The sequence below is a fragment of the Panthera onca genome, chromosome D3, assembly GCF_046562875.1.
Source record: "Panthera onca isolate mPanOnc1 chromosome D3, mPanOnc1 haplotype 2, whole genome shotgun sequence".
Classification (NCBI taxonomy): Eukaryota; Metazoa; Chordata; class Mammalia; order Carnivora; family Felidae; genus Panthera; species Panthera onca.
The window spans coordinates 73,540,497-73,566,491 of record NC_138350.1 but is presented as its reverse complement, the minus strand read 5'-3'; the positions used below and the strand labels follow the sequence as shown (position 1 = coordinate 73,566,491).

General features: G+C 38.1%; 1 protein-coding gene across 21 annotated transcripts in view; it reads left to right on the top strand.

The window, feature by feature from the left end:
• The window catches only part of TCF4 (transcription factor 4), a 353,798-nt gene that overhangs the window by 55,045 nt on the left and 272,758 nt on the right, over window positions 1-25,995 (top strand). Inside the window, exon 1 of one of the 21 annotated variants that reach the window (XM_060613926.3) lies at window positions 19,904-19,922. The exons of the other annotated variants lie outside the window; for them this stretch is intronic. Within the exon in view, the coding sequence (XP_060469909.1) occupies window positions 19,904-19,922 (19 nt within the window). Of the gene's footprint in view, window positions 1-19,903; window positions 19,923-25,995 lie in introns of those variants that run through there. 21 annotated transcript variants of the gene reach the window in all.

Genomic DNA, 25,995 nt, shown 5'->3' with positions numbered 1-25,995 from the left:
TGACAGTTGGTTTTCTATTTAATCAGGGAGTAGAAATAAACTTTTTTTTTCTCCTATTAACAGGTAAGCCATATGATGCTCTCTGTTTGAATATAGTATTGATTGGTCATGTCTGATATTTATCAGACTAAGCAAGTCTGTTTGTATTTAGTTGTCTAAAGAGGCTTTATATTCTTTTTAAAAAATTTTTAAGTTTATTTGTCTTTGAGAGAGAGAGAGAGAGAGAGTGAGCGAGTATGAGTGGGGGAGGGGCAGAAGAGAGAGGGGGAGAGAGAGAATCCCAAGGAGGCTCTCTGCTGTCAGGGCAGAGAGGGATGTGGGGCTCAAAGCCAAAGACTAAGAGATCATGACCTGAGCCGAGATCAAGAGTCAGACACATAACCCACTGAGCCACCCAGGCACCCCAAGAGGCTTTTTATTCTTTTTTTTTTTTTTTTTTTTGGTAAATTAAAAAAAATTTTTTTTTAACGTTTGTTTTTGAGAGACAGAGCATGAACAGGGGAGGGGCAGAGATAGAGGGAGACACAGATTCTGAAGCAGGCTCCAGGCTCTTAGCTGTCGGCACAGAGCCCGTTGCGGGGCTCGAATCCACAAACCGTGAAGTCGGATGCTTAACCAACTGAGCCACCCAGACGCCCCCAAGAGGCGTTTTATTCTTAAACACTAATGAACTCAATAATAAATCTTCCAAAGTGGAACACAGCCAAATACAATTCATGATTTTTCTAGGCTCTCTTGATGCCCCTAGCCACCAATGAGGACTGGAGTCATTCACATGATAGGCAGGGGAATACAGACACCATTTATTAAGTGATGATTATTGATTAAATTGAGTTGATGAATATTAGCTCTGATATATATTACTGTTCACAAAATAGAGGAGTGGCTATATCAGTAGAAAAATTATCCTAATATGTTTATGTATTAAATACACACACATATGTATGTATGTGTATCTGTATTCCTGACTGTATATATCAAAACTGTGATTTGGAAAGTTGCGTTCTATTTGCTCTCTTTGTTGGGACTCATAAAATAACTGTATTTATTTATTTCTTTAACTTTTTTTTTTTTTTTGAGAGACAGAGAGAGAGTGTGAGCTGGGGAGGGGCAGAGAGAAGGGGGTGGTCACAGAATCTGAAGCAGGCTCAAGGCTCTGAGCTGTCAGCACAGAGCCTGACGCTGGGCTCGAACCCACGAACTGGGACGTCATGACCTGAGCCAAAGTCAGACGCTTAACCGACTGAGCTACCCAGGCACCCCAGGACTCATAAAATAACTTTGAATTGTTCTCCTTCCTCCATTGTCTACTTATGGAATCCTTTTTTGGTGCCAACCATAGCACTAAATACTGAGAATAAAAAGATCAGTAAGACACAGTTCCTGCCCTCAGGAGTGAAAGTAACTATTTATTATCCAGTCTGGGTAGCATCTGACTCTTGGTTTTGGCTCAGGTCATGATTTCACATTTCTTGAGATTGAGTCCTGCTTTGGGCTCTGCATTGACAGTGCAGAGCCTGCTTGGGATTCCCTCTCTCTCTCTCTCTCTCTCTCTGCCCCTCTCCTGCTCACCTTCTGTCTATCAAAATAAATAAACTTAAAAAAAAAAAGAGAAACCTATATAGAAGATACTCTGGTAGCCCAGAAAGTATGTATTCTGCCTCAGAAATGCAGTCAAAAATTTTTCACAGCAAGTATCTTTCCAATCTATTGGTAGTTTCATAGAATGTTTCAAGAGGGCCCTTCCCTACATCTTTAGTTTTTATTAGCTATAATTTCTTCATGCTCCTGTAAAAACTGTGTGCTGTTACTTTTGAACACTGTTTTCATATATTTTTTAAGTGGGTATCTTTCTCATTTTGTTTTACTTCCCTCCTGGCTCTTAAATGTATTTAAAAAATATTTTTATCCATATCTAATTTCTGCCGCTTTTAAAAAACTTTCCAAGCAGTCACCTCCTGACCCTCTTTTTCCCCTAGCTATCCCCCCTCCCAGGGCCATCTCCCTTTCTTTAGAGCCCCCGCATAATGCTATTCCTTTACAGTCCAGCCATCTGCCTGTTTTAGCCTCTTCCTCACTCTCTCTGTTTCTTCTATATAGATTTCCCCATATGTCTGCTTCTGCCTTTATCCACAAGTCCAGACACTCCTCCAAGGCTTTCTAACCACCCCATCCTGGTGTCCCGTCTGTTCATAAATAACTCTTTCATCCGCTTTGGATCCCCAACCCCCACTCTTTCTAAAAAGAGTGTGCAAATAAACCCAAAGTGCACGGAGCCAAGATGCACAGCATAGTTGTGATTCAGAATAGACTTTCTCCTTCCCGTCACCTGTTTCAATCCTGCTCTTCGCTGTTTGCCTTCTTTGTAATATATCTACAATTGCTTTTCAATTTTTGTGTAGAGCTGGATGTGAAGTTATTGAATATCTTCATGGGAAAGTTTCTGCCTCTTCCTGGCAGACCATTTTGCCCTAACCAGTTACTCAATCTTTCTGTGCTGCCTAGTGGTTGCTATTCTTGGAGTAGTCACGTTTGAACCTTTTGTTCTTCAGAAATTAACGTAATATGTCAGAAACAGCAGTCTCCCTGCCCGGGTGCTTGGCAACCGGAAACTCTGTAGATATGTTCTTTTGCAAGTCTGAGTTCTAGAATATGTGCCACCGAAGGAGTGTCCCAGAGTAACCCGCAGAAATGGCAATGTTGAGGGCTGTCAGATGTTCTAGATATTTAAAATGTCCCACACCCTCCAGTTAGCGTTGTGTACTAGGGAACGTTCCTCCCTTCTCTCCGTTCAAGAGTAAACACTGGCAATTTGCTTCCCTTTAGAAATGTGTTACTGCAGCCATTGCAAAGTTGTTAATGTTTTTCGTTCCCAGTGTCAGTGATAATTTTACTCACAGAGTCCCTGCAGAGATTTAGCTCAGCAGGAAGTAAATCTAGGTAAGATTGCCTTGAAAGTTGATCTAAAAAACAATAAATGCTAACTATATTATTCCATTTATTTAAAAAGGAAATCTGAGGTATAACTAACTTGATTATATGGTATCACTAGTGAGGGCTAATAAGAAGTTACGCAATGGCTAGGACCTGGTTCCCCACCCTGCCCCCTTCTCTGTATGGAAAGAAAAGAAGTTACGGATTAACATGATTCACACTATATTTCAGTAAGGGTGAAGTGTCATGGCAAAAATGAAAGATGGAACTGTTTACTTCTGAGATGTTGAGGAAATCTAAACTCTGTAGCTCTCCTGCAGTCCTTTGGGAGCTAAATATTTTACCAGGAACAAAATCAAAAGTGTCTAAAGAATAAGGCATTTAGTTTTAAATGCCTCTGACTTTCTAAAGCGTTCTTTTTGTTTATATTCAAGAAACAGGTTTTAACTGCAGTGCAAACATCAGAACCCAAATGAGAGAAATGTAAAAAATTGAAAAGACACTAAAAACAACAACAAAGAATACATTACTGATTCAGATTCGTTTTGGAATTTCAAGTCAGTCAATAAAGAGGAAATGGGAATTTCTTGGAGAAATTTAGTTTAGGATCAGAAGTATTAATGACACTGGTACATCAGCCAATTAATTATGTTTAATATTTTTTGCTGTGGTTGAATTTCCATGGAATTCTAATCATTAGATGTGCAGAGATCCAAATTTGTGGATTATGTGTATTTTTGCTTCTGTATCATGGCAAAAATGTGCTCTTAGTACATCTTAGACTCAGGCTGGGGCTCCTGGGTCGCTCAGTCAGTTGGGTGTCCGACTTTGCCTCAGGTCACCGTTTGTGAGTTCCTGCCCCGTGTGGGGCTCAGTGCTGACAGCTCAGAGCCTGGAGCCTGCTTCGGATTCTGCCTCTCCCTCTCTCCCTGCCCCTCCCCGGCTCATGCTGTCTCTCAAAAGTAAATAAACATTAAAAAAAAAATTAGACTCCAAAAAATTAAAAAACTACCACTAATTTAAGAACAGTTGGTTATGAACACGCTTTTTTTTCAGTGTATTTCTAGGTTTACTGACTGTACTGGTATAGAGTATATTATAGGTAACCTCTGGGCTATTGACTGGATATGAATAGATTGGGTTATGGTGATAGTTCTGAGTGGGTGTACATAACAGAAGAATAAAGTTCTAGACTTCTTTTTTATTAGATGAAGTTGTTTTTCTTACCCATACCAAATTACTTACCAAACGTTAGGTACCTAAAATCTTGGTAACAACCATCCTCCAGTGTGTTTATTTTTTAAGTGTGTGCAGAATATCATGCATCTTACAGATCATGGGGAAAATATTTCTCTGCTCTTGGAATGGCAGTGGTTGGAGAAGTAACAGTCTCATGTGACAGATTTTTCAATTTCAACCCTCTTGCTCTCTACTAATTAGAATCATATGGTCACACACTTTTGTTTTTTTGTAACAAATTTCTTAAAGATTCAGCAAAATAGTTTCAAGGTTACCTTTAAGCAGGTACAAATATCTTAACTCTTCTGCATGCTTTCTGCTAAATTGGACGTGGTCTGTGGGAGCTTAATTAGTTCAGGTTCAGTGCTGTTGATTTACACGGAGGGTGTGTCTATACTTAACATTTTTATGAGAGAAAATACATTTTGCTCTCATTATTGCCTTTTGTGTGTTTGTTTGCCAGTTGGAAATCTTGGGGAAGGTCGTTATAAAAAGTTTTTAGATTTTCAAATCGGATGCACCTCTGTTTCCCAAAAGGAAGCTCAATAATGTGTATATTTTGTTCACTTAGCCTGTATTTATTGAGTGCTTATGATGTGCATGGCATTGTGTTTTTTAACTGCTGTATACCCTGAATATTTAGAGAAAACAAAGAACCTCAAACATTCGCGGTGTGTTTACAGTATCATCTAGTTGAATCTGCACCAGGCTATGCAGGATGTTAAATCCCAACCGTCGCTGGTATTTATAGGTCTCAGAAGAACCAGAGAGGTGAATCCCATGTCTGCTACCTCCGTATTTCCCATTCTTCGAGGGAATTTGTTTGTATTCATTCATGTAGACAATTTCTCGCCGATTTTTCTTTCTGGAGAGAAAACAGTTGTGTTGTAACTTTATTGCAGAACAGAGACCCTTCCTTCCAGATTGTCTTGCTGTTAGAGGCCTTCTTAATCTCCGTTCACCTGAATTAGATGAACATCCCTATGACCCACCAGGACGGTGCTACATCTGCCATGGCAGTTTTATAGACGTATTGGGAAGGCGGTGTTGATTTGGTGTTACAGGTTCTTAGAGGTTCATACTGGTGAGGAGATGTCTGTGGTGACTTGGTAGCCTGGTTGACAGGGGGGACACATACCTGAGCCAGCCACTTCTCCCCTCGTCTCCTCTTTTCTCTACTGTTCTTTTACAGGAAAACTAGTGGTGGGGGTGTTCAGGTTTACCTCGCTTAGGTGTCTCAGGTGAAATGCATTTGCTGAGACTCCCTGGGGTCGTTTGGTTCTAGCATCTTGGTGGATTGAGCCTGGAGCAGAATTCTTGGCCTGGAGTTCATGGAGGGAAGGGTCCCTAAATATATATGCGCACCTTTAGGTTTTAGGGAGAGTGGAGTTTCTTAGGTTCTCAAGAAGATTCAGTGACCTAATGTTATAAGGCATCCTGCCATGGAAGAATGATCAAGATCCAGCTTTAGGATTAGTTCTGGCCCCCAAATTGACCTGTTATTTGTAATTAATCTGAAACCCTCAAAGCCTCAGAGCAAAGAAAGGGGAAACATGTTTCAACAAAACCTTTTCTCTGACTTGCTTCAAGGATTTCAGATGGAAATCCCTAGGCCCTCTGTAGAATAGAACATTTCCTTGGACCTTCCAGAGACAAATACCTAAGACTAATCTGGCCTCATGCAGTGTAGGAGGTGAAGTGAGTTCCAAGCCTGAGAAGGCAGAGCAACCTTCACCACCAGCCAGATCCCTTGTTAGATAGACAAGAGTGATGTGTGCAGTAATGTTTCCTGAAGTGTGACACATTTCTTTCCTCTTTGTGGGTCTGTAGGTACATTGTCGAGTCCAGTGGAATTCCAAAGTTAGACCAGGGCTACTGATGACACCCAAAAAATATTGCATAGCTGGTTGATGGAGCTACTTGTGATGGGGTTATGAATGGCTACATGATGCCAATGCTAATACCTATAAAGGGCAAAAATCCTAGAACATACACTTATGGCTCAGGAGTCTTGACTGGCTTCACTGTACCTTCAGGGAAGTGTGTTTGCAGAAAATTATTATCAACAATAAGGGCCTCAGCTTATTTTCTCTTTTTTCACTTCTCATTGTTCCTGCATGCAACTGGGGTAATGTCATGGTAGTATGAAGCTGGTTCAGCACCTAGGGCAAAGCAGTAATGAATGGACTTTTCCATCTCTGTGTACACAAGGGTTGTTTACTACATGGACAAGCTTTGTAGGCCAGTGATCTGGGAATTGGGTTGTTAATCTAACTGGTTTTAGCATTTTTAATCATATATTTTAATAGGGAGGTAACAGAGGATAGAAGCCTCTTTGGCCTCTGGTGCAAAGAACAGTTGGTTTGAGACTCAATTCTTTGTGACTTAATGTAGTTATTTAACATCACCATGCCTAATTTCCTAATCTATAAAAGGGGGTTAATTATATGTATTTTGCAGGGTTGTATCGGTGATTAAGTAAGATAATGCATTTCAGGTTTCTACTGTAAATAAAACCCTCAAATTTACTTTTCCTTATTACTAAGATACAAAATAAAATTGAGGAAATTAGGAATTTCACCTGCCTGGTCCTTAATTCAGAATGTGATATTTCTCCAGCATGGTCAGAAGGATATTTCTCTTTACAGAGGGTCATTGACTTTCAGAAAAAAAAGTCAACCAAAGGTTACATGAAGTAAAAAGCAATACCATTAAATTGTTTTTGTCTTTTCTTTTTTTTACGTAGAGATTTAAAATGTAAACTCACTCGATTTGGAATTGATCAGAGCCTGTAAAACCTTGTTGAGAGAACTCAAGAGAGAATTTAAAACTTATACCTAAATCTGACATAATAAAGGAAGCTAGCTATCTAGCAAATTTAGGGGAAATGCAGGAAAAGAGGAGAGAGGGGAGGGGAAAAGGGATAAGGCAGACATTCAGAAGTAGGGTAAAGCCACTGCTCAGACTTAAAGGTACTAAGGGGGAGATGAAGGGAGAACCCAGGGAAAGGAAGAGAAAGAAGGGACCAGAAAGGTGAAAGGAGATGGGCTGGAAAAGTTCTGAAGCCTTAATTAACTGATCTTGTCACACACAGCTGTTCATTTGAGTAGTGGGCCTCCCAGTCTTACTCCTTTTTATCACTGCCTTTTGAAATGCTAATTAGATAATTGACCATTGTTCCCAGGTCTTTGGTTACTTTTTATTCTTAAACTTTTAGAGACTAGTCCTTGAATGGGATACTCAGAGCAGCACACCAGATGGGAAATTATTTTCTGGCTTATCCTTGCCAAGTGACCACCACCATACTGCTTGGGGTCTGTGAAATCCAGCTGAGAGCCAGATCTAGCCTAAGGGGTGGTTAACACACTTCTTGGGATAGTCCTTCCTCAATAGGTTTTTATTTTGTAATGGTGAAGGGAGCTGCCTTTCTATTTTACACAGATTTATCAGATTTACTCTAATCAATAACAAGTCTTCCCGACCATGAAAAGCTAAGTGGAAGAATATCTACAAATGATTAGCAGCACATCTTTAATTTCGGATGGTAAACACCTGCAAGTGTTCGTGGTCGAAGACTATGTTCTTCTTTTACTACTGCTTCCCTGCTTAACTCGTACTTGGTTTGGTTTGCTTTTTTACAAAAAATTGAATTAGACAACGTATGTGAAAGCATTTTGGAGAATAGTACACTCAGCACAAATAGAAGATTTGATTTTATGATCACTCCGGGTAATTATTGATAAATACCAAGTGGCAGGAGTATATCTGCGAATCTTGCAAGGAAACACTCGAGACCGACAGGACATGATCTAGTAGAAGGGATGCCAGTTCTGCATGTCGCACAGAGGAGTAATCGTCTCTGTGTGTGCACTCAGTCTCCTATCACAGAACCTCACTTTGGTCTTCAGCTCTGTAGAGGCAGTAAAATAGCATGTCTGTTTGTTTCTATGTCATCATTAAACATTATTAAACTGGATGGTATAAAATTGATTTGAATGATGTCTTTTAAGTTTTCGATGGATATCTTCAGTGTACATTTTCAGAAGCTTTATGAGAATAACTGACTTAGTGGTGGTCCTGCAGCAGTTGGAGTATTGACGGTGTTAGCCATTTTAAATTTAACTGAACTGAAATTTTATTTATCCGGCATGAATACCACAGAAAAATTATTTCCCCTCAGGCTATTTTTCAAAAATACAAACATGTTTTTTTTTTTTTAAAGGAGATGCATGTACATTGTGGAACATTTTACAGATAATGAAAAATAAAAAGGTGAAAACAAAATTCTCTTTTAATAGTTAACCCTAATAATAGGGGATTGTACTGTTCAGTTGTCTTTACACATGGACACACACATACATATACAAAGATTTATGTAATTTTAGATTATTTTACTTTTATTTATGGTTATGTAATCTTTTAAGCTTTGATTTTTAATTTTTGTACTTTTTTAAAATGTTTGTTTGTTTTTGAGAGAGAGACAGCGCATGTGCGAGCACAAGTGGGGGAGGGGCAGAGAGAGAGAGGGAGACACAGAATGTGAAGCAGGCTTCAGGCTCCGAGCTGTCAGCACAGAGCCTGACGGCGGGGCTCGAACCCACGAACCATGAGATGCCGATCTGAGCCACAGCCAGACGCTTAACTGACTGAGCCCTCCTGGCACCCCTATTTTTGTACTTTTTAAATTGATTTCTGTCAGAGATACGTGTATTTTTGTTTCATGCAGTTATTTGACTAGTGACAGTTTAGTTTTCCCGTTTTCTAATTTGTTAATATATTTTTAAAACTTTACTACTCTTTGGTTTTCTTAGACCTGTTTTTACAGAAGTCATTTGCCTTGAGTTGGCTTTTTTAGCTAAATTCTCATTCTTTTTATTTTCCAGATTATGAATTTGTGCCAGACTATAACTATGGCTGCATCCAGCATGTTTTGTTGATATGAAATATTTTGCTAATATGTAATATTCTTGTTGTTAATGGTTTCCTAATAGTTCTTATTTAGCAGTTTTATTTTCCTTTTAAAATACCAGCAAATTTGGAATGCCACTCATATTTCCAACGGATTATATTGTTTGGCCTTTGAAATGTTCATAACTGATTTCTAGGTTTATTGCAGTGTAGTTAGTAAAGAAATAGTATGGTTTCTTCTTAAAATTTAAGTGTCTTAATAAATGATGATTTGGGAAATGTTTAGTGGATTTTTGAAAAGGGGGGTTATTCTATATAATGTGCATTTTAATTTGCTTTTTGCTTTTTTATATTTTTACTTAACTAGATGTTTTGTGGAGTAGACAGAAGTGTTAAATTCTTACCCCCAAATGATATTTCTGTCATTTTTCATGCCTAATCGTTCATGATACATATGTGCTCATTGTAGATTGTATTTCCATCTTACTGATCTTCAGTATTGCTTCTTCCATTATTATTATTATTATTATTATTATTATTATTATCTCTTTGCTCCTTTCCTTTCTATTCTAGGAGAACTCTTCAAGTTTGTCAACTCCATGCTGACATATTTCATGCAGATTTTAATTGTGTCAACATAGTTTTATTTTTCTGATAGTGTTTTATCCATCTACTTTTTGTTTTCTTCTTTCATGTTGTATCTTGGCATCCATTTTACAGAGGTACTCTATATGATCATCAGAGGTAATGCTTTCCAAAATATACTTTTATTTTTTTATAGGGTGAAAATGATTTTCAAAGTTGGTTTCTCATGGAATCAGGAGAGTATGTCCACCCATATTTTAATTCGTAGATAGTTTACCCCTCATAGCACTTTTTAAAATAAGTTGAACTGTGGGGGTGCCTGGGTGGCTCAGTTGGTTGAGTGTCTGACTCTTGCTTTTGGCTCAGGTCATGGTCCCAGGGTCATGGGATTGAGCCCTATGTTGGGCTCTGCACTGATCATGTAGCCTGCTTAAGATTCTTCCTCTCTCTCTCTCTCTCTCTCTCTCTCTCTCTCTCTCACCCTCACACCCCCCACCCCCCACCCCCCCCTCCCCGCCCCACGTGCTCTCTCATTCTCTCTCTCAACAAGAAAAAAGAAGTTGGACTTTAGTAATTTCCAAACCCACCCTTCTAGATTCTTTGGGATGCTGGAGCAACCTACATTTCTTCTTTTCCAGCTAGTGTACATGTTAGCTTCTGCCAATAGGAGGCACTAGAGGAAGACTGGCAAGCTGGTGGAACAAGAAGGGAACTCACCCTTCCTGTTGTCCTCATCATTCTGGCAGCATCAGTTGTTTCCATTTTTTGGGTTTTTTCCCTCCATTTCTGAAATCAGCCTGCTGGCACTTCCTCCTCATTGCCTCTCCTCTGAGCTTCTAGGCTTTACAAACCCAACCCCTTCTCTTTGTGTCCCCAGCTGTGGACATGGTAGCTGTTTCCAGTTGACAGATATTGGATGACTCTTATATCTACACCAGAGAACTCTAAATATGTTACTTAAGCCACTCATCCAGCCATACTGGTTCAGGAGGGCAGCAGTTTTCCATTTCCAGTTTTCCAGTTTGCCTGCAGAAGGCAGAAGTTAGCCTTCTGGAAAGTTCCTAAAAACATAAGACTTTGGAAAGATGATAATAATATACTGATGTGTAGATCTTAAAAAAAAATCTATGTAGATGTATTGTCAGAACCTGACTGTGTTTTATTTTCTAATTTTTTAAATGTTTATTTATTTTTGAGAGAGAGAGAGAGAAAAAGAGAGAGAGAGACAGAGACAGAGTGTGAGCAGGGTAGGGGCAGAGAGGGAGAGAGACACACGCAGAATCTGAAGCAGGCTCCAGGCTCTGAGCTGCCAGCACAGAGCCCGACACGGGGCTCAAACTCACAAACTGTGAGATCATGACCTGAGCTGAAGTCGGACGCTCAACCGACTGAGCCAGCCAGGTGCCCCAAAAACCTGATTGTATCTTATAAATGCTGTGTATGTCACACTATCAAGGGTAAAAGCGTTCTTAAAATAACTATATCTTTTAGGGCGGGGGTGGATGGCTTAGTAAAAGGCACATGGCCCTCATTAGTCAACTCTCAGTGGTGAAGCTAGAGAAATAAAGTAGAGATGAGAGTAAGCCAGCAGTTGTGGTGTGGTTTTCTTGGAGGATAGGGTAGGGAGGATACGTGTGGGAGAAAGGAGGTATTATGTCATAAAATTTGACTTAACACGCAGTTTGCTTTGAGTGTTGCAAGGCAGTAAAGAGGCTTATTGACGGCTATATTTAAGGTCATTGCAATGCATGAAATGTAAATCAAAGTGTTATTCTTCACTAGATATGGAGAGATAACATTTACATAACATGCTTTTAAGGTAATGAGTTAAGTTCATTATTTCTTTATTACTGTAACTGTTTCGAGAAAGTTATTTCCATACTAAAAATACTTCCTCTCCTGTTCGAATCTGATTTGTCCTAATTTTTGCATGACGTTATAATCTATTGTTAGGAAATGATAATTCCATTTATTTTTGTTTCATGGGGAAAACTGTTAACCAGCTGTTTCAATCTCTCCAAATAAACTTGCTTCCAGAATTCCTAGTAAGTAGCAATGCTGATTGATGGGAGTGTCACCATTTTCCTGACCCTCTCTGCCTTGTCACTATGACATAGTACAGAAACCAAATAAGAAATTTGAGCAAAGGAAAAGGTACCACAGCCTGGATATTTCACAACTAGATAATTAGATTCTGAATTATGATGAATAGACTGAACGAAGAAATGTCACAAATCTATAGCGGCTTAAGGAACACAGTGATTTCTGAGTGAAATCTTTCTGTATAAATTTTATGGTTAACTAGTAATGAGATAAAACTTGGAGCAACCTAAGAAAATTATGTTATGATTTGAACCTAATGAATGGCAGGCTTCCCTCTGTTATTCTCTTTAGCCTACCTATTGCTTTTTCTGTGTGATCACATTTTCTTCAACCAGTTCTTTGTTTGTAACTAAAACTGTGTGTTCCTGTTCAAAAGTGGCGTCTTCATTTATAAATTCACAGAATATGATCTTCAGGGAAAAAAATGTAACTCAGCTTTGCATGGTTTACATAATGTGATAGTCTCATATTTACTATGTGGTTAACAAGAAATAACTGTTACCAACAAAAATCAGGGAATTTAAAAACAAGGAACATTTTGCTTGGGAGCCTATGTATATCTCTATATAAATACATATAGACATCTATAAACATCATCGATCCTACTCATATGCCCATGCCATATATATGTGGATGTGGGATGATGCTTGTTTTTATATATACAAGTCTATATTTATATAGCTGAAGAAGTGAAACATATTGCTTTTTATTTAAGTGACTCAGTGCGTTTATAGACAAGCTTTATTTTACAGCTCTTTATCAATGCTGGGATGATTAAATATTACTAATGATTTGGTCTTCTGATGGTCAGAGTTTGACAGGGTAAGTCAATCCCTAGAGACATTCCTGTGATGTCAGTCCCTTCCTGTTAGGTAAAGAATCTCTAGGAAAATTAATTTGGCAGAAATAAAAATTTGCTTTGGGTAACTTGATGTATTTGAATTATTCATTTATGACATTGCTTCCAATTGTTATGAGTATGTGTTTGCATTTGGGGGAGGGTTTTTAGGGGATGGGAAGGTGGAGGGATTAGAAGATTCTTATGAGCACTGAACTGAATGTTTGGTCCCCTGGTAAAGTGTAGAGGAAGTGAAGCCTTTAATTTCTTTCTTTCCAGAATTAGTTAGTAACCACAGTTCATACTTTATATTTTCTGTAGCGTATTTTTAACAGCTTGCCTTTGAGGTTGGGAAATGACACTTACCTGGATTTTCTCAGGTTCTTTATTTATGGCATCAGTGGGGACTGCTGCTAATTAGCTATAGAGGAGACAGTGAGGATGCACGTGTACTAAGCCAGAAAATTTCAAGAAGAATGCCAAGACCCTAGAGTGTCTCAGTTCAGCAGAGATGTGAACAAGCAGACAGTAGCACTTTTCTGCCTCATGGCTGGCCAATACCCTGTATTACGAATTTATAAAGGTGGGGTTTCCTCAGGTTCTGAAATAAATGGTATTCTTACATTTCTCAAATTTGCTAAAATATCTCAGAGATAGTTTCAGATCCCTGTGGTAATTGAGACAGTTGGAGGGGTGGTTTCTCAGCATTGGAAGCCATCTTACTTTTTCAAGGTGGAAGATCTTGTTGGGAATCTTTGAGGTTGTTGGTAATGTTGCCACTGGAATTTACTTTCACACTCTTCTGCTTTGTCCCTACTGTCCCGCAGCCCACCTCCCCTTTGTGTGAAACCTTCAGAATCTGACTAGCATTGGGTTGAATGCTTGTTCTTCCTTGTGTGGCATGTTTGGATATGTGTGGATCTGTAATAATCCAGGGAACTGAATGTTCATTTTCAAGAAGGTGCGGTGACATTTCTCTTGATTACAACGTTGGGTACTTGTCAGAATATGCAAAACAAGTTGGGGGGCACTGACACATTGCTCTAATCTCAAATTTTGTAAACTTTTGATAGATTTATAGCAAAAAGTCCTTCAGTGACTAATAAACGCTTTTTGTGTTACCAAATCGAATTCTGACTTTTGTCACTGTGCCTGCATAGTGTGCACAAAGTTTCCTGTGCTTAAAGCTCATCAACACTGCCGCCTGCTTTGTTTATCTCTATCTGCCCCTCCAGCTCACTCCCCATCCTGCTCCGTGCTCCAAGAGGCTAACCTTTGACAAATGTGCAATCTGATTCTTTCTCTCAGTTTTCTGGTTGGGTTCGGCCGTGGGAAGCTTTATCTTTCTCTTCACTTTGATTAGAAACCCTTTTTTGAAAAATGACAGTGTATTGTTTTAGATAAGATTAAACTAAAATTTACTCAGCATTTTCTGTGAACCAGTTTCTATGCTTTCAGACGTGCCATTTTACAAGAAAAAAAACATCAAACTGCCCTCATTAGCGTCATGTAAAAATCAGGAATACTAACGTTGAGATCAAATGGTTAGGGTTCCAGAACTAGAAAACTGGGAAACCCGTTTTGTAATCTCATGTTTAGCCATCTTTCCCGTCAAGAACTCTGCCTCCATAATCTTCATCACCCTTCGAAATTTGTCTTCATACACACACAAACACACACACACACACACACACGCCACATACACCCACACCACACACATATACACACACACACCACACACACCCTACACACACACATACGCACACACACCACACTACACACACATACCACCCCACTTTTCTATGGAAACTTCTTTTAAAGCCAACTTGACTCTTTAAATCACCATGCCTAATTTGCTAGTATTATCTATTATATACATTCTCCCACTTCTGTGGAGGGGGGTATGTTTCTCATGAGTCTTCCTCCCTTATGCTCCTGAATCCCCAAATTCCCCTTTTCTTCTAGCATCTAAATATGTTCAAGTCTTCCCTGACTTCAATTAAACACACACGTACACACACACATCACATTTTGAGATTAACTTCCATCTTTATTTTGTTCTTTACACAACCAAGTGCTTGCACATCCCATTCTCTATATAATACTCTACTATGATCTGGCTTTTTCCCATCACACTTCCCAAAAATTCCACATTAAGGTTGCCAATGACATGTCAAGTTGACATGCTTTGGCCTTTCTACTGTTTGACATCTTTAAAGTATTGTACCCTGGACCATATAACTTCTTCCATAACTCCTACTGTCTTTTAAAACTCACTTAAGGTCCACCTTTTCTGAGGTGCATTTCTTAACCCCGGGACTAATTTGGCTGCCGCTCCAATTTATCCTCTTATCTTCAGGGACATATGTTGTCTTAATAGTTATCACACCTGCTGAAGTGTTTTGTCTTGCTGATTGAACTATAGTTTATTTGAGGGTCAGAATCATGCCTTTCCGTGGGTTTTATACTCTGTGTTCCCTTCGATTCTGGGGCTATCTCACTTTTTCTCTCCCAGCTGCTTGCCTGCCTTTACTAGGTCCTTTAACTCTTGTTTGTTGAGCTCCTATTATTCATTTATACCATTATTTATGCCTGTTGTTTATGCTGGTGATACAGGGTTAAACAAGAGATAATGGTCTTTATGGGGATTACAGTCTGCCTCTAAATTTAGGCAGATTTGAACCTTGTTGAGGTTGTTTTCATCCTTAGAAACATAGCATTTATAGTAATATGCAGGGCGGGGTGCATCAAATGACCATGTTTATTAATAGATTAACATTGTGCCTGGCACATAATTAATATTCAATTGGTATTATATGTTAATGTTAACAGTAACAAATCTTACATTACACATGCATTATGCATATATCAGATAATATATGAATTATATTAATACATACGCATTGTGCTATTCTATCAATGTTACAAATAAAATGTAAATAATACATCAATTGCTTGGTGTGTCAGTATATTTTCACATTTATCCCTTTTACAAAATTAGGGTTTTTTTTTTTTTCCTTTTGTTCATTTGCTGCTTTTTACTTACAAAAAGCTTCTGTCTGTTAAAAATTCAGTGCTAAGGCTGCCTGGTCCAAAGTTCACCATGGACAAGGCTTTCACTGTAATGAACCTTTTAAGAACCTGTTTTAGTGTGAGATATTCGCAACTATGGGTTTCTTTGAAAGTTTTCTATTTAGTGACTGACTTTAGTGACTTACTTGGATGAACTGCCATCACTTTTTCATCGTCACCAGATTAATTTTGAGGTTTTCTTAGTGGCCGTGGGTACTGATCAACACAGTGGTGCGTGTGACTGTTCTGTGCGTGCGTGCACGCGTGGTATTTCCAGACACATGCTCAGTAATCCAGAGGTAGAACTGGTACCATGACACTCCTGTTATTGTGCTGTCCCCACAGGATGCCACTGAAATAGTGATGAAGAACATCAGTATTCATTAATTTGGTCTTATTCAGAGGACATTGGCAAAGGGGCAAAGAGACGGAAATCTGAGGGAAGCTGTAGGATCGCAGAGAAATCTGGTGTTTGCAGAATGATCTTTGATCTTTCAGAGGAGGAATACGTATCAACAGTTTATCTCTGCAAAAGAATTCACATGCAAAGCAAATCAAGAACATGATCTTGCTTATCTTTGTCGATTATAGTTTGGTCTTGGATAAAGGAAAAGCCAGACATCTATAAAAGGGGATTTACATGTTTATGCTAACTCAATTAGCATTAACAGGGGCTACCCGTGATGCTGGCTGTCTTGCCTTAAACTTCCACGCATGCATATTTTTGAAGACAATAAAAAGATTGTCGAGAATTTATATAAAGAAAAATTATCAAATGTGTGGATCTATTTTAAAATTAAAAAAAAATATTGTTTGTGTGCTGAAATATTACTTCTGGAGTAAGTAGCTTTTTTTTAATAGAAAAAAGCTAAATCATATCTTCTAGCCATTAAAGCTTATTACATTTTTCCAAATTTATAGTTGGAAGTCATGCAGGTTTTCTTTAACAAACTGAAGGATGCATCGGTAGTCTAAAGGGTAGCTTTGAGAATAGTTAGATATTTATGGAAAAATTATAAGAAGCAACGTGGATTTAAAAAATTCAAAAATAGATAAATTTGTTAGGAAAACTAGACTCTTTCGCTATTCGGTAATGCATATTCTGACTCATTTACACAGACATTGTGGTACCTAAAGTGTTGCAAAATTGGACATTTATATGGAGATGGGCTATTGATGTAAAAAAAAAAAAAGCTGAGGGCTGGGAAGGATAAGGAATGAGTACAGTTTTTTTAAAAATGAGCTCTTTGTCTTACATCCTTCATCATGCCTAGATCTCAGAGAGGTTTTGTCCAGTGAGAATAAAGAACCCATGGGAATTACCCAGGAGTCACCCACAAGTAAAAGGGACAGTTTTACTTCAGTGAGCAAGGGTGGGACCAGAAGTCTGCAATAGTCAATGATGCTTTTTTATCCTGTTCATGCCAGGTGAACATTTGCATATTTAGAATGCTGACTCATTGGGGGAATCACAGCCTCGTTGAAATCCATAAGGTGATGCCTCTTTATCCTCTATTAGGGGATTTTATCTAACATGAGTGCAGCAGTTAGATTCCATGGGTTTGCTACCAGTTTACCCACTGACCTGATGCTCAGGGCCAGTTGCCTTCCCCACTGTAATCTTGCTCATTATACTCACTCCTACCCTCAGGCACTGATTTGCCTGTTGAAATCTTACAAGTTATTCAAAGAGAGACCAGTACCTCCTCCAGACGCAATCTTTCTCCTCTCTGAACTTTTATATTATTTATTGGTCTAACTCTTATGAGACTTATTACATTTTCCATGCCTTTTCATGATTCTTTTAACTTTTTATTTGGAAAATTTTCAACACGTATAAAATAAACAGATTAGTAGAATAAACTCCCATGTTTTCATCATGTAGCTTTGACAGTTATCAACATTCTGCCATTTTTGAATCACCTATGTATCATGCTTCACACCCCCACTTAATTGTAATTAATTTTGCATAATAGATTATGAGGTCCTTAAAGTCAGGGACTATATATGCAAATACTATACACACTATGGTATGTTGTATATATTAATATACATAGTGTAGTATGCCATATATACTAATGTATATTACAATATGTAGTAATATACTAATGTAGTGTATACATTATTTATTTTTTAATGATTAGAAGTATATCCTCATTGCAGAGATATCCAGTGTTGTTAATATTTTGAAGACTTTGTACATTCTAATCTTTGTCTTCAAAAACTTAATATGAAATTTATATATTTCTTTTTAACTTAAAATTTTACTGTGAGCATTTTTCAGTATCCTTGAATATTTTTGAAAGCATGATCTTTTGAAGACAGCATAATATTCTATCTTCTAGGTCTTTCATAATCTACTTAAACAGTTTCCTCTTGTTGACCACTGTCTTGAATATCCTTGTACATACATACTCATTCTCATTTGCAAAGATATTGTTAGGATAGTTTCCTAGAATTAATAGGTGAAAGGCTCTTCACATAGCTTGCGAAATTGTGATCCAAAAAGGCCATGCCAGTTTGCATTTTTTTTTTTTAACATTTATTCATTTTTGAAAGACAGAGACAGAGCGCAAACGGGGTAGGGCTAGAGAGAGAGGGAGGCACAGAATCCGAAGCAGGCTCCAGGCTCCGAGCTGTCAGCACAGAGCCTGACGTGGGGCTCGAACTCATGGGCCACGAGATCATGACCTGAGCCGAAGTTGGCCACTTAACTGACTGAGCCATCCAGGCGCCCCAATTTGCATTATTTTTATCTTATTAACTCAGTTGTTGAAAAATGGCATCTGGTTGCGTTCTTTTTAAAATTGGTATTTTCTGGATTATTAATGACATTGGGCATTTTTCATGCTCAGAATTCTTATTTAGGTGTTACCTAAAATTGCAGTGAATGGTACATGCCATTTAGCTTAGCTCCAAATTTAGTGCTTTGCAGCAATGATCAATTATTTTTAGTATTTCACAAAATCAGCTTTTGCTGTCTTTGGAAACAGAATGTCTTCCTAAGCGCAAATTATGTTAGTTGAGGGTTGGTCTTATTTTTTACTTTTTGAATATTGTTTTTCAAAATTGTCACTGTGTAATTTTCCCTCTTTACATTATATGACTTTATTGAGAAATGTAATTTTGTCTGGAATTATTTAGTTTAGGTAAAAATTCTTTGTCCAAGAAATATGCTCTCAGGTCTAAATAAAATTTTAGGTTGTGAAAAGAATCATTTACATAAAAGTTTTAAATCACTCATTGTATTTTACTGAGTTTATAGTGTGTTTAAACTTATTCTGGACTGAGGTTAGAATTCTGTTTTTAAAGTGCTTAGTGTAATTTGTATAGCCAGTAAAATAAAAGTTGCCATTTTCACAAGTGAGTTTTTTTAATGCTAAGATTGCTCTTTTGCGATGTGAAATTTCCAAACCCCAGCATAGGAATTTAATGAAAGCAGGATTTACACTAACAAACCATTATAGGTAAATATTTTCAGTTTCAGAAAAAAGCAGAGAATGCTGTTGGAGTTGTTTCATTACCTTAATCTAGGTTGTAAATCCAAAAGTCAAACTACCGTTTTATTAAAATCTCCTGTCCTTAGTCACTTCTAATCAAATCAGACCTTGCCTAAATTCTGTTCAAATATGTTGACAAATAATTTACTGTGCTGCATTGAAAAATAGTATTACAAGTATCTGTACTATTATGTGGAGGGGACACTCAACAGATCTACCCAGACATCAACAGGATATTATTACCCCAAAGAAATGACGACAGTTTGCCAGCTTGATGCTTAGAGGAAGGAAATTTACAAACATCTCCAAGAGAGGCATGTTGAACGGTTGAAGGAAATGAGGCACGTCCTGCTTTTATTGTGCTTGTTGGGGTGGGATTCCCAGAAGACTGAACAAGGCTGTCCTGAGACCTCTGTTTGGCAAAGATCTTGTTGACTCATATTTTATTTTTGTTTCGGTAAAGGTCTGCTATTGTTCCCATTTCTAATGTACCTCATAAACACACAGCCAATATCATTTCCCCTTCTATTGACTGATGTATACAAATAAATGAAAATCTACCATCATCATTAACTTGTGTTCTGTTTCCACGAAGCAGAGAGTAACAGGGAAGCCTCCTTATAAGAAAGACCGTTTAAGTGGAGGACTTTGAAAGTTCACAGTGTTTTATTTTTGAGTTTTAATCGCCAGATACGTTGGGGGAATATATCACTTCCTATTACATATGGAAGAGGAAAGCAGAGGTAAATATTTACGTGCCTTGTATTTCGAGAGCTTAGTTTTGATTAAAAAGTTTGATCTGTCAGCTCCTGACCTCTGCTTAGAAGTTGAATCGCTGGACATTTTGGACTGAGATAGTTAGAAAGACTTCCAATTTGAAATGCCCGGTTTCAAATCTTGGACTCACGTAATACTTTGATATATTTAAATATTTCTGTCGACTTGTACACCTATATATATAGAAAGTAATGGGAAATATTATACACATCCCTGCTTTTTAAAGCTCTAACTCATTTGTTGTATCTATCAAAATGCCTAAGAGTGTCATAACTCTTTAGACTGAGAAATACCCGGGTGGAAATCTTCCTTGGCCTTCTGCTGTGACTCAGTCAGTCTGAGGGGCAGGCTGAGGTCTATATCTGGAGTTTGGGTTATGGATCTGTACCCTTAACTTTGAGTCAGAAGATGTGGTTACTCTCAGTCTTATTCATTGAGTGACATGACTTAGAACTTTGGAGGGGGACTTGGCTCTTATTTAGTAGAAATTTAAAGGAGACCAACATGAAAGAGAAAAATAGGGTGAGAATGTGGAACGCTAGTGTTGGTTACAAATCTGGTTTTGCTTTCATTTCTCTTAGTTATTCCTCAGGGTTATTGCTTTAGATAATTTTTTCCAGTCATTTTAATGTATGAAAAATTCCAAAGAAGGGTATCATTTCAACCCTTCAAAGGTATGTTTCAGGGTGAAGATAGGGGCTGATCACCGAAGGAATTTCCCTGGCTGGAGTCCTGACATTTTAAGTTCCTGTGATTTTTCACCCCCTTTTCGTTTTACTTTTGGCTCAGAACCCTCCCCCCCCCCCCCCCCCCCCACCAAGTAATGTCTGGTTAATGAAATTCCTATGAGAGACAGATTTGGATGATATTTAAGGGTCTGATGGCGCTCCTAAATTCGGATTTTGAGGAATGGTGTTAACATAGAGTTAGCCCTCTATTGTTCTAGTGCAAAAGGATTGAGGATTTGGGGACAATCCCTTTGGATGTTGCATTAAACCGTGAGAGATTTTGTCTCTGATGACCTGAGTTGCCTTTAAATTCTTTGCTGGGGAGAGTCATTCCCTCAGGCTCCCAATTTCTAAAAGAACTCAGTTTGGTTTATAATCTTGAGGGCTTCTTTTGCGCACTAGACTGGCAGGGAGCATCAAATATTTTCTGAGTAGTTCTCTATGCTTTGAATTAAGGCTGAAAAATAAGTAGTAGTACCAGCGTCTGAACTGAGTGTGTGTGTGTGTGTGTGTGTGTGTGTGTGTGTGTGTGTGTATACGTGTATGCTTTTTGTTGTTGACCTGCTTGCTTTTAGGTAACTGTAATTTTAGCAGAGACTAATCTAGATAATATCAAGGCTTTGGATGTCTTAGTTCTGTAGCAATATGATTTAGAAAACTGTGCTGTGTCTAACATTGCTTTAGGAAATCTACAATAATTTAGGCATAGTAAGTTGGCAGTCCCCTCTTATTGTTCCTTGAATACTTATAGAAATCAGACACATATAAGTAGATCTTAATTCCAATTAATCTAACTTTTGGTGTGAAATATTCAAAGGTCAGCAACTTGAACTCAGAAATGGAGTACTTTTCTTATTTAAAATGTATTAAGATTTAATAACACACAGAGTCTTCCTACAGTTTTTGAGAGAAGATTTACTGTGAGGTTTACTTCAGATTATCTGTTTTAACAGTTAATCAGAATACAATTTAAGTTTGGCTTGGATTTTTTTTTTATTAAAAAAAATTTTTTTAACATTTATTTGTTATTGAGAGACAGAACACAAGCATGGGAGGGGCAGAGAGAGGAGGAGACACAGAATCTGAAACAAGCTCCAGGCTCTGAGCTGTCAGCACAGAGCTCGACGCGGGGCTTGAACTCACAAACCGTGAGATCATGACATGAGCTGAAGTTGGGCGCCCAACCAACTGAGCCACCCAGGCGCCCCGGTTTGGGTTTTTTTTTTAAGTCAGCACAGAATTTCTTTTAAAAAGTAAGCCAGTGTCTATTAGGAATTGTAAAGGGAAGATTTTTGTGGCACTAGTGTGCAGGTGGTTTTGTGACCTGCACTCTGTTATTGTGTTCTCTGGGAGAAAGGGGTATGCATAGCAACAATGTTGGCTGTATAGATTTCTGATATCTTAAAATGAAACTTTAAGTGTAAGGTGGGAAGGGTAGGCTTTCCAACAGGGACTCTGGCTTTAAATCTCAGCTCTGCCACTTACTACCTGGAAGCTGAATGGCACAATTATTTAATTTCTGTGTAAAATGAGAATATCGCAAGAACCTACCTCATCAGATTGTGAGAATTAAGTTACTACATTGAAAGCATTTAAAATATTTTTTAGCTTATTTATTTTGAGAGACAGAGAGAGACAGAGAGAGAGAGAGAGAGAGAGAATCCCGAGCAGGCTCCGCACTGTCAGTGCACAGTCTGATGTGGTTCTCAAACTCACGAACTGCGTTTAACTCCTAGTAACTGCTCAACCAGTATTTTAAAGATCTTATCATGCTCAGTTTTAGAGAGGAAAGATATAATGGGGCAGTTTCTCATTCATTAGAAATTATAGTTACATTTAAAAATTGAATGAAATACTGACATTCAGAAATTATCCTGTGGAGTGGTGGCAGTGATATGTTTGCCTGCGGAACAATCTTGCCTGTGTGTGCGTGTGTGTGCGTGCATTTTAGTGTGTGTGCTATCATAGCTGATGTTTTTCCATTGGTCATTTGATTTCATCTTAGGAAGAACAAGCAGTTGTAGAACCAGAAAGCCGATCACAGGATTCTCAGTCCTTTTTCTTTTTTTTTAATCCAAAGTGATTCTACCTGGGAATTGGGAGGTTGCAGCCACAGCGCTTCCTGGGTTTGTTGCAGTTATACTTATTAGAAAGTAGCTTAATCCTCTCGGCAAAGAGAGGAAGTGCTGTTTTATAACAGAATCACGTGGGTTGAGGATCACTGAACCAGAGAGAAAACTGCTGCTGTTTGATTTCCACTGCAAGTGATCAGACTTCCTAGATCTGGAACAATGATCACAAATGATCTGGTCTTTAAGTAAAACTGAGATTTAAGGGTTTTGCCTCAGAATCTAAAACCCCTAAAACTGAAAGAACAAGCCTTCCAGCTTCTAGCCCAGTCTTTCATTTCACAGAGGAAGAAACCATCAGTCAAACCAGTGTCTCTAAGGAGTTCACATATTGAACAGCTGGGTCTAGCACTCAGGCCAGTTGAATCCATCCATGCCCAGTATTCTTACAATGCAAATGTCCTTTATTCCACCCCCCCCCCCCTTCTATTAAATAAACCTACTCTCATACCATCACAATGGTTAAGTACACAGACTGGATCTGTACATCCTGGATTTGAAAATTGGTTTTCCATGTCATAGTTACTTGTTCTAGTCGATTTTCTCACTTTCCTTATTTGTACAATGGGGGTAATAATTTTATAGAATTATTGTGAGAATTAAATAAGTTACTTCTTGTAAATTGCTTACAAGAATGCTTGGCGTGAGTGTAGGCTATAATAATAGCTATTGTATTATTAATAATCACATAATACTTACTTTGTTAGTAATAATATATTGTTTTTAGACACTTTAGCTAGCTATAGATATCCATAGATATCTAGTGAAGTTGGGGCCCTAAATCATTGGACATCATGCTTCACTTTTGTGTGAGCTGTTTGGATTGACTTGGTGCTCTTGGTACCGGGCTGGCTTACCATCTGCTGTGGTTTGCCTCCATTGGTCCGGCTTGTTCTCCTAGGGAATGGCGAGGTAGACAAAAATGCCAATAACCTAACTCCAAAATGTATCCTAACTGTCTTGTTCACATTTATAGGACAGTTTTATTGCTGCAGGTAAGACAGATAACTGGGCATGATTCCAACATCTTGGCAGTTTTCCTTTTTCAAGGCACTAATATTAGGATTAGCATGTTGTTTTAAAGCCATTGCCTTTCTGCACCTTTTAATTGCTTGTTCTGGAGGGAGGCTTGGAAAATTTGAATGAGAGTTTTTCTGCCAACGGTGGGAAAGGAGGTCTATTTTGTTGTAATACTTTGGTTGGTTTTTAAAGTTGGTATCATGGTCCATTTTACCAATAGAACTAATCAGAGGCCGTGTAGGGGTGTGTGTGTGTGTGTGTGTGTGTGTGTGTGTATGGGGTAGATGAAGACTCGGGAAGTGAGGACCCATGAGTGAGAATGGTGTAGCCCTCTCAGTTTATTTTTGTGTGTGCTTCCATTTCTTTTGGTATTGATATTCATGTTCAGCAGTACAGTGATTTGCCTCATCTGCTGTTTCTTTTTTTTTTTTTAATTTATTTTCTAGATTTTCTTTAATGTCATCTATTTTAATAATGAAATAATGAATTTATCCAAATGAAGTAACATCAACAATGTTGGTTGCTTCAAACAATGTGAGCTCAAATTGAATGGCATTAAATCTCTGCGGATTAGTTATATTTCATTTTATTCTTAGTGAGATCTAACTGGCATATGACACTGACCAGTTTTAGAGGTACACAATAAAGATTTGATGTGTGTATATCGTGAAATGATTACCACAATAAGTTTAGTTAACATTCATCACTTCACATAGCTATAGTTCTTTTTCATGTGTTGAGAGCTTTTAAGATACACTTTTAAGATAGAAGAGAGCTTTTAAGGGACACTCTCAGCAACTTTCAAATCTACAAGCAGAGTATTATTAACTGTAATCAGCATGCTGTACATTACATCCCCAGGACTTACTTATCTTAAAACTGCAAGTTTGTACTTTTTCACTTTATTTTTGGTATTGGTACCAATGTTGGAGGGTAGAGTGATTTGCCTCATCTATTATGTTTCCAAATCAAAGCCTAGGTGGATTAAAATTATAAGATTAAATTGTTTATGAAAGAGTCATTTCCTCTAAAGTATTGAAGAACAGAGTGTTTGCACTTACCAGCATATTATAACTAGTGATTAAAATGTTTTGCTATGTTTACTCAAATACTGGTAGCACCTCTACTTTTCCTAAGAGAACTTAGTACTGCAAAGGTTAGTGATTACCACTCTGCATGTGACATCATCAGTCCGTCTGAATTCACACAACACTTCTTCTGACCTTCTCTTATGGACTTAGAAAAAAAAAAAATTTTAACCTTGTATTATTGTTCTTTAAGGAAGTTTAATAGGATATGGTGAAGAAAGCACGTACTCTGTATTCAGGCCTGGTCATCAGTTTCAGCTTTTGTGGTCACTTGTTTATGGAACCTTGGGCAAAATTCAATATAAGTTCTTCCTGAGGCTCAGTTTCCATCTTCGTGTAATTGTTATCAGGATTCAAAGAGATAAGCTTGGAAATAGTTTAGTTCCCATACGTGCTCAACAGATGTGAGTTTTCTGTTTTCTTTTCTTTTCTCCCATGTGTAATTTCTTATCTTTTTACGGACTTCATGGGAGTAGCATTTATGGATTCAAACGTATATTCTTGACAATGGCCTTGGTACCTAACAGTTGTTCAGTAAGTGTTATGGAATGAACACATATTTAGTAGAGCGGAGGAGATAGAAGTCCATTAAGGGAATTAGAGTAGATTTCAAAGAAGAGTTGGCCATGCCAGTTCCTGCTCTCTGCCATATGTTGTTAAGTCTACAGGACCTTATTACTGTCACTGCTTAGTGAAACTGAGTTTTCCAGGAATGTGCTAGAATGTAACAAGAATTCTGTAATTTGACTTAAAAATTGTGGTACTTGAGCCAGTTATTTTCTGAGTATTGGTGGAAGTTATGAATCAGAGTTAGGTCCTCATTTTTGGAGTCCCACAGGGAGCACTACCAGAGATCTGGACGCTATTGCCGGTACTGACAGTTACTCTCTTGGGGCCTAGTTTACTCATCTATGGTGTATGGTGGGGAATGCCTGTTCTGCCCTCCTCGGAGGTGGTTTTTGAGAGTGAATGAAATAATATGTGAAAATTCTGCTCACAGTGTAGAAAGGGGTTGGTGATGGTGATGGTGATGATGATGAGGTTGATACCAAAAGTACAATGAATTCACACCTT